This window comes from Moschus berezovskii, chromosome 1 (assembly GCF_049115385.1).
Source record: "Moschus berezovskii isolate FMDL1 chromosome 1, NW_MosBer_1.0, whole genome shotgun sequence".
Taxonomy (NCBI): domain Eukaryota; kingdom Metazoa; phylum Chordata; class Mammalia; order Artiodactyla; family Moschidae; genus Moschus; species Moschus berezovskii.
In genome coordinates, this window is record NC_142460.1 from 88,415,828 (window position 1) to 88,430,317 (window position 14,490).

At 39.5% G+C, this 14,490-nt stretch overlaps 1 protein-coding gene and 1 long non-coding RNA gene across 3 annotated transcripts in view; one reads left to right on the plus strand and one right to left on the minus strand.

The window, feature by feature from the left end:
- Positions 1 to 106: 106 nt before the first annotated feature.
- Positions 107 to 11,003, plus strand: LOC148778762 (uncharacterized). Its single transcript, XR_016037722.1, has 2 exons — positions 107 to 363; positions 1,910 to 11,003. It is a non-coding gene; the product is annotated as an uncharacterized LOC148778762 (long non-coding RNA).
- KPNA1 (karyopherin subunit alpha 1) overlaps positions 9,804 to 14,490 on the minus strand; it is a 69,062-nt gene continuing 64,375 nt past the window's right edge. For both annotated transcript variants that reach the window (XM_055393912.2, XM_088837522.1), the window contains exons 13-14: positions 12,353 to 12,531; positions 9,804 to 10,935 (exon numbers count right to left, since the gene is read on the minus strand). In XM_055393912.2, the coding sequence (XP_055249887.1) occupies positions 10,748 to 10,935; positions 12,353 to 12,531 (367 nt within the window). In that variant the 3' untranslated portion in view covers positions 9,804 to 10,747. The remainder of the gene's footprint in view (positions 10,936 to 12,352; positions 12,532 to 14,490) is intronic.

The following is a 14,490-nucleotide window of genomic DNA, read 5'->3' on the forward strand; positions in this document are numbered from 1 at the left end:
AAGGAATAACGCGTGAGCATGACAGCCGGGAGCTGGGCGCATGCGCAGGGAGCGTAGGGCGCATGCGCAGAGGATGCCCCTCCCCCTTCTTCCGGGCCGAGGCGGCGTGTCGGAGAAGTCCGTTTACGCTTGCGCAAAAGCAGACGCAGGGGTTTCCTTCCTGCCTATGCAGGAAGGGGTTTTTCTAGACCTTGCTGGATAGTGTGGGAGGCTGTATTTCGGAGACCATTCATTACTTTTGGGAAACCGTGTGACGGGAAAGAACTGAATTTCGAGATGCCTGCGGACATGGGTTTGGATGTAGGCCGTTCACACTGCGCGTTTCTTAGCCTTCCTGGGCCCACTCAGCGCCGGTGACTCCGTGTAAGTTCCTGCCTCACAGGTGGCTTTCGTTCTCTTCTCCAGCTGTTATGTGGAGCCTGGTGGCGGGTTCGAAGGCCTGCAAGTAGGCGGGGGCAACGTAACCAAATTTATGCCCAGATTTAAATGTGTTCCCTAAGAGTTGGTGATGGACAGGGAGGCCTGGCGTGCTGTGATTCATGGGGTCGCAAAGAGTCGGACACGACTGAGCGACTGAACTGAACTGAAGTGTTCGGGAAGGACAAAAAAAAAAAAGTTTTAGAGGCCTTTAAAGGCTAGCGCCTAGGTAGCCTGACATGGTAGTGCCGGGGGAAATGAGCAAACGTTTTTAGCACTTTCTTATGGCTTAAATTTCCAAAGACAAGGAAAGTTCAGATCTGCTAGATGCTTCGAACAGAAAAGGTGGATTGGGGTAAAAAAAGTGTAAAGTGAAGTCGCTCAGTCGTGTCCGACTCTGCGACCCCATGGACTGTAGCCCACCAGGCTTCTCCGTCCATGGGATTTTCCAGGCAAGAATACTGGAGTGGGTTGCCATTTCCCTCTCCAGAGGATCTTCCCGACCCAGGGATTGAACCCAGGTCTCCCTCATTGTGGGCAGACGCTTTACTATCTGAGCCATCAGGTAAGTTCAAAAGAGTGTAAAGTTACTAGTAATTAGGCTTTATTGGAGAAGGAAATGGCAACCCACTCCAATGTTCTTGCCTGGAGAATCCCAAGGACGGGGGAGCCTGGTGGGCTGCCGTCTATGGGGTCGCACAGAGTCGGACACAACTGAAGTGACTTAGCAGCAGCAGCAGCAATTAGGCTTCAGCCAGCCCTCCCTAGTTTTAAGAAGTGACTAGTGGCCGTGAAATATATGAAAGATGCGTGGTTTTCCGATGTTGTTTAGTCGCTAAGTCGTGTCTGACTCTTGCGACCCCATAGCTGTAGCCCTCAGGCTCTTCTGTCCATGCGATTTTCTAGGCAAGAATACTGGGGTCGGATCAAACTTGTGTCTCCTGCATTGGCAGGCGGATTCTTTACCATTTAGCCACGCAGCAGAAGCGCTTTCCAGGTTTCTTTACTCAAGAACAGGTTTACCCAAAATGAAAGCCTGACTAGTTTCTCCAATCCTTTATAGACTATCCCTTGGTATCTGCAGGTTAATTGGTTCAAGGGCCACCCCCTTCCTTTCCCTCCACACATCATATCAAAATCCACTGGATGCTCCTCTTTTGTATAAAATGATGTAGTGTTTTTATATAACCTACTTATATCCTTCCCTATAAGTCATCTCTGTATTACCTACAATACTTAATACAGTATAAATGCTATGTAAATAGTTGCCAAGATGAAACAAGTTTTGCGTTTGGTAACTTTATGGATATTCAGTTCAGTCGCTCAGTCGTGTCCAACTCTTTGCGACCCCATGAATCACAGCACGCCAGGCCTCCCTGTCCATCACCAACTCCCAGAATTCACTCAAACTCATGTCCATCGAGTCGGTGATGCCATCCAGCCATCTCATTCTCTGTCATCCCCGTCTTCTCCTACCCCCAATCCCTCCCAGCATCAGACTCTTTTCCAGTGAGTCAACTCGTCGCATGAGGTGGCCAAAGTATTGGAGTTTCAGCTTTAGCATCAGTCCTTCCAATGAACACCCAGGATTGATCTCCTCCATAATGGACTGGTTGGATCTCCTTGCAGTCCAAGGGACTCTCAAGAGTCTTCTCCAGCACCACAGTTTAAAAGCATCAATTCTTTGGCGATCAGCTTTCTTCACAGTCCAACTCTAGGGGGGAGGATTTTTCATCTGTGGTTGGTTGAATCTGAGGTTGTATAACCCACATAGGGAGGGCCGACCCTAATTGCTCAATAAAGAGTGCCCAAGAGAGGGTTTGTGTTCTATTTGAAAGGCTTTCCTGCTAGCCGGTTGAAGTCAAGAGGCAAATATGTCTCATGATGTTTTCTGTCAGTCAAGAATTACAGCATTTGGAAACAAAAGCGTCCCCTATCTATACTTATTGGGGATAATTGAATGTCTTATTTTTATAAGGCACAACAGCATAATTACACCTATAGTAAACTAATAAAAACCTCATTACTTAAACACCCTACTGCTCTAGTTTGGAATTTAGACAGTTGTTGTCTTAGCTAGTGCAAATTAATGGTATAAACACAATGAGGTGCCAAGAATGGGAAGAGCATCTTTAAAATGGTTTGGAGCATCTGTTTTTACATTATTTTAAACTGATTAAACACCTCCTGCCTCTTCTTTCCTCCTCCTATTTGATAGGGTTAGTGTGACTGTTACTGAATTTACACTCTAAATTCATTAAAAAAATTTAAAAGCACTTCACAGAATAAAGCATAGGCTTTGTTTCAAAGAATATAAGTAAATCTGTATTTTTCCAACACAGAGTAAAGAAAGGAAATTGTTGTTGTTTAGTTGCTAAGTCTTGTCTGAGTCTTTGCAGCTCCATGGACTGCAGCATGCCAGCTTCCCGCTCCTTCACCATCTCCTGGAATTTGCTTAGATTCATGTCCACTGAGTGACTAAACAAGGTAAACACACAGTATGAGGGCTAGGATGGGTGTTGGTACTTAAGTTTATTTAGCCCACTAGAAATGTCACCAGCATGAGGGATATTCCTGTTGACAGGAATATCCAGAAATAATTTTTCATCAAATTTTCTTAAAATTTCATTGGAAAAATTTTCATTATTCATTTCTTAGTATCTGGAATGTTGTATGACTAGTATCTGGAACGCATGTAAAGAAAAAGCTATGAATATAACTAGTTAAATCTTTATTCATTAGTCATGTTCTAACACTCACATATAGTCCTGATATTGTACTCATTATGAATTAGAACAAAGAGTATCATAGTTTACTTCCTTGGGAAGAGGGGAGCATCAGCAACTGTGGAGTGTGTAGAACAGGGAATACTAATATAAGTAAATCCAAAGTGACTGAGGGCTTCCCTGGTGGCTCAGAGGTTAAAGCGTCTGTCTGCAATGCAGGAGACCTGGGTTCGATCCCTGGGTCAGGAAGATCCCTTGGAGAAGGAAATGGCAACCCACTCCAATATTCCTGCCTGGAGAATCCCATGGACGGAGGAGCCTGGTTGGCTACAGTCCATGGGTTCGCAAAGAGTCGGACACGACTGAGTGACTTCACTTCACTTCAAAGTGACTGAAACCGTAACTGGAGATTTGTATTTGGGACTCTTGAAGCAAAGTTCTTCCCTGGTGGCTTAGACAGTAAATCTGCCTGCAATGCAGGAGACTCAGGTACGATCCTTGGGTTAGGAAGATACCCTTGGAAAAGGGAATGTTTATCCATTCCAGTATCTTGCCTGGAGAATCCCATGAACAGAGAAGCCTGGTGGGCTACAGTCCATAGGGTCGCAGAGTCAGACATGACTGAGCGACTAACACACAAGAAATGTTCTTTACTCGGACCCATTTCTAATTTTCTCTTTTTGCTATGTTTAGTCTTCACCAGATAAGTGATGTTGTAAGTTTCTCTCCCATTAAAGTTTCTTTAAATTCCCCATAAAAGTTTTAGAACTGAAAGTCTCATCTGTGGTTGAAAGGTTTATGCTCCTTGCCATCCAGTAAAGTTAGAGCTAGTCTAAGTAGAAATATTGCCACATATGTGTTAATATACAGTATTTGTTTTTCTCTTTTTGACTTACTTCACTATGTATAGTAGGCTGTGGGTTCATCCACCTCACTAGAACTGACCTAAATCTGTTCTTTTTTAATGACTGAGTAATAGTCCATTGTATATATTTACCACATCCTCTTTATCCATTTGTCAGTTGATGGACAACTAGGTTGCCACATCATGCCTATTGTTAACAGTGTTGTATGGCAAAACCCAGCACAACAGTATAGAATATTTTTAAATTAAAAAGACAGACACAAAGAAATACTACCACAAATGGGTCTTTTTTTTATATTAAAAAAGTTGGGAGGTATGAGTGCTGAACCTTAATGGCCTGGGGGCGATTCCTATACTACAGAACAGCTTGACCGACTTCCCTCATAGTAAGTCTGATTGCCAAACCCAGACCTCAAAAATCAAGCGTAACTGAAATCTGAAGTACCCAGTTGCTTAAGACCACCAACAATTTAAATATATGAAAATCTCTTTGGGCCAAGTATGGGGTGGCCTTATAACTTACCTAAATTTTTTTAAAGTAAAAGAGGGCACTAATTAAAATAATTAACAGGTGTTGATTTAAAAACCAGGACTGCCCTCAGCAAACCAGAACAGTCAGTGTGAACTTCCCAAGAGGATTCTCATCATCAGAAAGATTCTACACTCTGTATGCTACTTTGCACTCCAACCTGTCCAGATCCCTCTCCATTATTGTGGGCACAAGTGTGTTAAATAAGGCAGTGATCCATACTGACACCCTCTGGGCTCCTTTGGCTTCCTCAAGTTAAGTGGGTATAGATAAAGGAATTCAGAGAGTAATTTTATTCTTTGGAAAACAATTCAAGATCACAGAAATGACCACATACTGATTTTAAAATTAGAAGAATACTTTTTTCCAAAATGGCAAATGAAATGGGGGCAACAGTCATCTAAGCGAGAAATTTGTAAACCCAACAACTGTGTACTATGGATGATCGTGTAGTCTGCAGGAACTAAGACTGTTTTCAGAAAAATACCTGGTCAGTGAAGTCTCTCAAAAATGGTAGAGAAGCAATCACAGTGAATAAATATATCTGTTTCTACTGATTTGTCACTTAAATTGGAGGAATGCATTAAGAAAATATTCTCATGCAGCAATATATGCAATATGTAAAAATGAAAAATTTAGTAGTCTAAACCACGAGCTTCCACATTTGTTGGATATAATCGGCCGAAAATGTTTTTCTTCTTAAGAGTATGCCAGAAGAGACTGATGAGCTATTTCTGGTGTATATATAAGCATGGGGCTGGTAATATTAGTTACCCTATAAAATATACCCATTAACTTTTCTCAGAAGGCATTTTTGAGTTTTGGTTTTTTTATGTAACAAAACTTGTCTTAGGATAGTGTTTGATTTTGTAAACTTAAGGTCAAATTATGTCTCCAGAAAGGGAACTACATATAAAACACATGCTGAGATGCTAGCTTTAAGAGTTGTTCATCCTGGTTTCCAACAGCAGCATAAAAGAACTCCTTTGAGCTTTCTTTTGTAACCAAGTGAAAGTCACTCAGTCATGTCTGACTCCTTGCGACCCCATGGACTTACAGTCCGTGGAACTCTCCAGGCCAGAATACTGGAATGGGTAGCCTTTCCCTTCTCCAGGGGATCTTCCAACCCAGGAATCGAACCAGGGTCTCCTGCATTGCTGGGCAGATTCTTTACCAACTGAGCTATCAGAGAAAGCCCAGTACCCTTTACTAATATCACATAGAAGCACCTTCCTTCAGTCATTTAATATTTATTGAATGTCTACTGTGTGCAAGGCACTCATCCATGACCTGACCAACCACATTCAAGTACAAAGAATCATTAGAACCATTCCAAATCAAAGTGTAAAAACACTTTGAAAAAGGACATAGAGTGGTCAAAATGACGAGGTAAGCAGAACATAACAACATACGTTAAAAGGTAATTTTTTAAACTTTGGACACTCCTTGGGTTGATAATCCTTTAGGAAGTCAGCTGTGTTAAATTCACATTCGTGGATGGTGTTGCTTTCTATGGCAACATTCTTCATTCCAAAGCCTTTCCCTCTGTCAGTACTTTGCTTTCTACATTTGAATTTGTTGAATGGAAACATGTTTCTGAGTTTAGCCGTTATGCTACTAAACTCAATGAATCATGTTATTTTTAACTTGTCAAGTCATAGAAAATTTTAGCACCACAGAAGAGGAAAGATGTTTGGATTGAGTCTCTACACTCCGGATTGTGTAGCCTAAAAGCAGTTCATACCTGATTTAGTCATTTCAAGGTGCTGATAAGAATAAGAATGGCCCAACAAAACAAGTAACTTGGCCCAGCTGTGGCAGCCGTGTCCTGTTCTGGGAATTCTTGGCACAGAACACTTGTGACTACTGCTTTCAAGACACACAAACTGCAGGGCTTTCCCCCACCTTTGGACAGTATCTAAGGGTTGTGACCTTGAGGCAAAGTAAATTCTCCTAAGTCTTGATTTTGTCACCATAATGACAAATTATTCACCTCAAAGAGGTGGTTAAGAGGATTAAATAAGAGAAAGTAAAAGTCCTTAACCAGGCACCTGGAGGACTGAAGTGGTTCAAATAAAGACTAGTTCCCTTTATCTGACCTATAAGAAAACAGACTAGGATTTCTTTGTCTACTCCTATCTGAAAACAGAATGGAACTTCATCTACCGTAATCCTTTCTCCTTACTCCAAACTTCCAGATGAATTTTATGTTTGGTAGCAATCTGATATTTTAAAAATAAGCATATAGTGGTATTTATCACACCTTTATGATGCTCTGGTACCCACTGTTACTATCTTTTCCTTACAGTAAAGCCTGTTACAGAATATTATCCAAATCAGAGCAGACTTACTGGACTCGTAGTGCCACATCTGGTCTTCAATTACTTTAAAAACATACACACATATATATATAACTTTAACTTCTGATGACAGAAAAAGGTAGCCACAAATATTTCTCAACTGGGTAGATATATATATTTACTCTGCTTACCTCATAACAGAAGAAAAAAATGGTTCTAACAGAAGCTAACAGCTGCAGCTAAAAGCTTCAGATGGCAAAAAGTTCAGATGAGACTTACACAATAGGTACACCTGTCTGAGCAAATTTTGGAATGTAGGAGGTAGAACACAATAAATATGAAAAGCAAATAATACTTCTTCCTAAAAGTGGATCCCCTCTTTACTGAAAATCACCCTTAGACATCACAATTCCCAATATATGCAGAAAGTCCCAAGCCCTTTAACAGTTATAATGACTTGCCTCTTGATATTAAATGTTCACAAAATGAAAAATTATTTAAGCTGAGGAAAACTTTCATAATGCAACCTCAAATTGGGGGGGTTAAATAACTGAAATATTTATTTAGCACTGGAGAAGTAAATTTATAGTTGCCCTTGGGTGGCCATGTACAACAGAGGATAGCTGACAAAGTCTGCTTAATAAAATATACAACATATTTTTTCTTATGCAAAATCAGCAACAATCTAGGATAATTCAGATTTATTATGGGATAACTGTCAAAAGTTTATATCTGTGACAATAATGATGAAAAACAACCCAGAGTCCAGCTTTATCTGGCAGATGGAAGATACAATCCTAGGGCAACAGAATTTTCAAAATCAGTACAACTGACAAAGTGTAAAAAGGTTTTAATTACTCAGTGACAACATAAAGTGTTCCATGGAGAACTGTGTCTCCTAAATCTCACATTCTTCATACCTATCACCTTTACCTTTCTAGGTGTCTTTCAGTCTAACACATGATCTACCTGCTGATCCTTCAGATACAAAGTGTCTTTACATCCCAAATGTTATCAGTGCTTCCCCGCCCCTCCCCACCAACTGAAGTTCTCATTTCAAAGAATACACTTTGAAAGTTTAGAGGAGGAAATAAAAAAGGAGAAAGGAAAATCAAGCCACTTTCCCCCAGAGCAGTATATAAAACTGCAGAAGAGTTTTCCTGTGTTGAAATTAGCATGCTTTTGTAATGACTAACATCTCAGTGAAAGTAAATTAACACAATCTGCCAGGTTAAGTTCAGTCGCTGAGTCGTGTTCGACTCTTTGCGAACCCATGAATCACAGCACACCAGGCCTCGGTAGAGAACTAAAAACAGGACTTTTAACAGCTACCTTCTAAAATGTCCTTCTGTTACTAAAAAGGGTGCTTTATCAGTTCCAACAGTTATGATGGGATTTAACTTTTAATCAATTCCAACTTTTATATTTTAAAAACTTACTGCAAGAAAAAATTAGCTATCTCATGGCTCATGAACTTCTAGGACAGGAGCAAGATAAATTCCTCTTGTTTAAGACAGACAATAGACCACATCAGTTAAATGGATTTTGTTTTACTTCATTCATTGAAACACCTGCAGTTGCTAACAAAAATTCCCAGTGTGTGCTTTGCTTGCTAATTTGGGGAAACTTCATTTTATATTTTTTCCATTCAAACTGATTTATCAAAACAAGCTGAAATTTTTTAAATTATCCAATAGACGGGACATGATTTAAAACATCCTAGAGAAATGATGTTACCAGTAATTTACAATTTAAAAAAACTCAGCCACAAAAAATGTCAAAGCTAAAAACAAGAATTTTACTATCATTCAGTGCTTCTATTACCCTTCTGAAAGAAGTTATATTTTAATGTGATGTAAAGGCAACATTGAAAGTTTTTCTTTAAATTAACCAACTAATTTGTCCCTAAAATTACAAAGAACCAAAGTCTTTTACAGGTCAAGTGCAGTAAACTAAAATGTTCTTTCAGCATAAAGCAGCACTAGAAAAAGTAAGTTATAGACGGAGTTGACTAGTGTTGCAGTTGCTGCTCCATCAGTCACAGACGTCAGCAGACGGCATCCATTCCAGAGCACAGACACAGCTACAGACTAGATGCGAAGAGTGCATCACACACTTGGCTGATAAATGTCCTCTGTCTTTGTATCTTCCTATTTTGAATGAAGTGGATTTCTTATTAAAGTTTAAATCAGATCACATAAGTTGGTGGTTTAAACAACATGATGAGGTATGAAAGCTCTGAATATCCCTAATGTTCAGCAGGATTTACCAGAGATACGACAGCTTGTCAGGGGAACTTTCAAATAGTTAAGCTTTGGGGTTATATAATGAATTCTAGAAGAGGACAAGATTAAAGAGGTTTAAAAGGATATTCTCTGAAAAAGAACTGAGCAACTTTTCCTTCAGAATTCATTTTGAACAGCACATCAACAAAAAATCTTCTCTGATAATGTGTCCCAACATTGAGTCAAGATGGCCAACTAGCACCAAGAAATCGTATTGAACTCAGTTGCAGTTCTCTTGGCAATTAAGCTTATTTTTCTCATTCCAGTCCGAGCACAAATGTGGATTACTGAAGACAGTACTGGAAGCGCCATTTGTAGGTAGAGGTTGTAGTCATTAAATGAGCCAGAAGGTAGAAACTTTTTATTTTACGGAAGGGACTTGACTGGGCAGTACTAGCAGGAGATGAAATGATTAGAGAACAATGAGGTTATAAGGAAAATATCACTGCCCTTATTTGGGTTAAACAGGTCTGTCCAGAAGATAGTCATTGAAAATAAGGATGCTACTTATGGGCAGCATGAATACACTAGAATCCAGCTGCACCTAACTAAGGAAAAAAATAATCCCTAAGCAACCTTTAGAAGCATATGCTATTTGCCAGTCACAGAAGGGAACAGCACCTAGGGTGAACTCCAATTTAATGAGGACCTTGATCAGGACCACAAAGCCTGAAACATTTGTTTTAATGCAGAAACAGCCCTAGTCACACTGGTTAAGTCTGGGAAAATCAGAGGGTGTTTTTTTTTTCTTTTTCTGTTTTTAACTTTTTTATTGAATTACAGGATACGGTTTTGATCACTAAGGATTCTAAATCTTCATACCAGTATTAGAACTGTACCACTTCCAAATCCTAAGACACATAAGACCAAAGAGAAGCAACAGCCATACAAATTAATATGTGCCCCTCTCCTTTCTGCTCTAAGGGAATCTTCAAACCAGTATCACATGTAAGAGTCAAAGTGTTAATTCCTCAGCATTCCTGACAACTAGAAGCACGTTCACTGAAGGCCGAAGGTGAGGGAGCGGATGGTTTACTATGTGGAGAACGGCATCAACAGAGCAAAGAAAGCCATCCGATCTCAGGAAGGGTTAATGCAAGTTTGGCTGGAAAAAGCCACCAGTTAATCCAAGGGTTCACTGTGGAAGAACGCATGAAAAGTACTCGGAAGTACACAACAGGTCTAAACATCTCCCTTGTTGCAAGTAGTTGTGTGAAATTCAAGGTAAAGATTTAGTCTCATCTTTTAATGTCAGTATTGTTTCCCACATTAAAGGGAATGAGGAGTCCTCTTTTTTCCCCCACAAAAAAAAAAGGGAGCCACATTAACATGTGCATATTCCCATGACTCTATAATATGTAAGTGCGGATCTCGAAAGCCTAGGGTTTTCCATAACAGAGTGGGCCGTTCTGATTATTACCCTTTTATTAGAAGGGTATTCCACCACAGAGAGCCAAAGGTTTTCCAGATGTGTGGAAGAGAGCAGGTGCGCAAGGCAAGCAAATGAGCGCAAACAGTATTATGGAAAACATTTGAGAAGTTAGCTCCATGAGGACTGTGGGCTCCACAAGAGGACTTGACTGAGTAGCCTGGTCTGACACAGGGACATGAAAGCAGAGATTGCTTCAAAGCTGGAAACCTTCCATAGGTGCCTCACACTGCTGGAAGATGTACTGCTGCTGGCTGAGGTCAACCTGGGGTGCGATGCTGCTGTCCTCATCCTCGGTCCCAAAGTAATGCTCAATAAGATCGAAGGCCTTCTGGTAGATCTCTTGGTTTTCATGACTCTGCAAGAATTCAATTTTATCCAGGCCTAAAATGAAGAATTTTTAAAAAATGTTATATATCTGTTAGAAATTTTAATAAAACTGTATTTTGCCATGTTTGCTTCTCTGATGTAAAGGAAGATTCTCTACTTACTTCCCATAAGCATTTTGCAACAACACAGCAAATAGTCCTCCAGTTACAATTGAATAGAAGTAATGAAAACTGACATCTTAAATGTGTGTGCAAGCAACAGCCAGTCCCCAGAAGCAGCAATTTCTGTAACAGTCACATCATCCTGTGCCTAAGGCCAGTAGCAGAAGTTTTCCTATTGGACTGTGTCTGTGGCCTAAGTTTATTCTTAGCTCTGGTTCTATCTATCCAGGCTCTGAGCTAACCAATATCATTTCAACAAAGGTGTAACATCCATAAATCAATCAGCCAGAATCAATTTATATTGCTTTAAGGAAGAAGTCCAACCAGAACAACTAGCCAACACATACTCCCTTTACTAAGTTGAAGTACATCCGAGCTAGGCTTTCTTTTACCTACAGTTTACAAGCAATCTAATGGCTACAGCAATACTGGAAATAAATGTTAACAGTGCTCAGAAAAAAAAAAGTACATATACATATCAAAAACCATATATATATATATATATATATACACACACACATACACATCCAAAAATTAACAAGATTTCTATAGCAAAATATCTGGGTAAAGGAACATTTGTCTTTTTATACATTTCAAAATTTCTTACACTATGCAGGAATATAGGTTTTATAATCAAGCCTTTTAGAAAGTGGTAAACTGTTACAGTCATTTTAGAAAACAATTCTGCATTATCTGATAAAACTGAAGATAACTGTGCCCTATGACCCCTAATTCCAATCTTAGGAATAAACAGACCTTAGAGCAGTGGTTTTCAATAGTGGTTATACATGAAAACCACTTAGGGACTGTAAAAGTTATAATGTACAATGATAAACCAATGATTAAAGGTACAGGTAGAACTGAGATTGGAAGAATGAGGAAACCAAAAGGCAGATCGTGACTCTACTGTTTCTAATGAAACTAGAAATCTTTACAGTTAGGAGCACAGGAACTGGGAAATGCAATGCAAAATCAGAAGTCTAAAATCTTAGAAGAGTGGAATGGGGCGTTGTCTACAGTAGATATGGGTGCTCTTGAGGTTCAGATGTACTAGTAAGAATACAAAAGTATCATCATGGCGGGCAGCATCAGGGAACAGAAGATCCTAACAGTCCAACATAAAAAGGGCTAAACTTAGGACACTTGCTTCTCTTCACATCTACAACGCATCTGTTTTCCAATCCTGCATACTAAATATTTACAGGAGAAACTTTTTGTATGAGTTTGCTAATGACACGTGTGAACAGGCCAGAAAAGCATGGAGAAAAAGAAAAAAAAATAATTTCGGGATATCTATTAATCTCGCTTACCATAAGCTTCTTCAATCAAAGCACAGTAAGGATTAATGCCAGTGTCATTCCTTTTGGCTTCTTGTTCTCCAAGCCTCAGGATATTTTCCAAGCCATTTAGGGCAACCTGTACAATCTTAGAGTCCATGACTGTGAGGAGATCACAGAGTGGCTTGATACAGCCCAGTTCTACAAGGTACCTAAATTGATAGAACAATTTAGTCAAACAAAGCTTTTAATTTCATAAAACTTTTGGTGGAAGGGAAATCCTCAAATTCACTGAAGAAATAAAAGCAGGCACTCGTCCAACCATACAACCTAAAACCTTGTCCAAAAAAGTCCAAGAGACACTGATAGCAAATAAACATGAAAAGACACTCAACATGTGTCATCGGGAGGCTGCAAATCAAAACTGATGACCCCACACATCTGTTAAAATGGATAAAATCCAAAACACTGATAATACTAAATGCTGACAATAATGTGGAGAAACATCCTTTTTTTTTTGGCTTGAGACAACATCTCGTTTTTTGCTGGTGGGAATAGAAAATAAGAGAACCACAGTGAAAAACAGCTTGGCAGTTTTTTTTTTAAGAAAGTTTTCCATACGACCCAGCAATCACACTCCCCAGACATTTACCCAATTGCGATGAAAATTTATGTCCACACAAAAACCTGTAAAAGAATATCTACAGCAGTTTTATTCCTAACTCAGGTGAATGAATAAACTACAGTGTATCCAGACAATGGAATACTATTCTTGTATAATCACAAAGTTGTGTCCAACTCTCTTGCAACTCCAAGGACTATAGCCCACCAGGCTCCTCTGTCCATGGGATTTCCCAGGCAAGAATACTGGAGTCGGTTGCCATTTCCTTCTCCAGGGGATCTTCCCCACCTAGGGATCAAACTGGTGTCTCCTGCCTTGGCAGGAGGATTCTTTACCACTGAGCCACCAGGGATTCAGTAATAAAAATAAAATGAGCTATCAAGCTATGAAAAGATGTGAAGGAACCTTAAATGCGTATTGCTAAAATGAAAGAAACTAGTCTGAAAAGACTCCATACTGTATGATTCTAAATATATGACATTCTGGAAAATATAAAACTTATATAAAGGCAACAGAAAAGAACAGTGGTTGCCAGGGATTTGAGGGATGGGGGTAAGGGTATAGTGATGAACAGGTTAAGAAGAGGGGACTTTTAGAGCAGTGAATGATACAACAATGGTGGAAACATTCATCAAAATCTGTAATTGTACAACACAAATAATAATCCTCAATATAAAATACGAATTTAAGCTAACAATGTATCAGTACTGGTTCTACTGTAACAAATGTAACCATACTAAAGCAAGATTTCACTAGAAGACATTTACAAAGTATAAGGGAACTTTTACTATCATCTCAATTTTTTTCTTCTTTTTAAAGCCTTAATTTTTTAAAGTTTTATATCATATTTAGCTTTATTATTTACTATGGAATGACTTTAATAGTATCATGCATAATTTTATTTAAATATTTACTGATAATTTAGATGATATGTCCTTCGACAGGCTAGGTCACTCAAATACGGACTGCTGCTGCTGCTGCTAAGTCACCTCAGTCGTGTCCGACTCTGTGTGACCCCATAGATGGAAGCCCACCAGGCTCCCCCGTCCCTGGGATTCTCCAGGCAAGAACACTGGAGTGGGTTGCCATTTCCTTCTCCAATGTGTGAAAGTGAAAGTGAAGTCGCTCAGCCATGTCAGACTCGTAGCGACCCCATGGACTGCAACCCACCAGGCTCCCCTGTCCATGGGATTTTCTAGGCAAGAGCACTACATAGGCCTAAAACCATTTCTGACTATTTCCCCTTCCTTCACAGCACAGTTTTTAGTCACTGAAACCTGTTAACCATTCCTTCAACATATCTATATAATTCTCATTGTTTCTCTTTAAAAAAAAAAAAAAAATAGCCTCCTAATTTGAAAATCATAGAAAAGCATTAAGAAAAATAAAAAGCATCCAGAGATAACCACTATTATATCCCACTGTGCTACATATAAGCAGGATGACTTTGGACAAGTTATCTGATCTCTCTGTGTCTCAGTTTCCTCAAGTAGAAAAATCTGGGAACCACACTAAGTCTGTCATTAAACGCCAGCAAAATTTTAAAGTA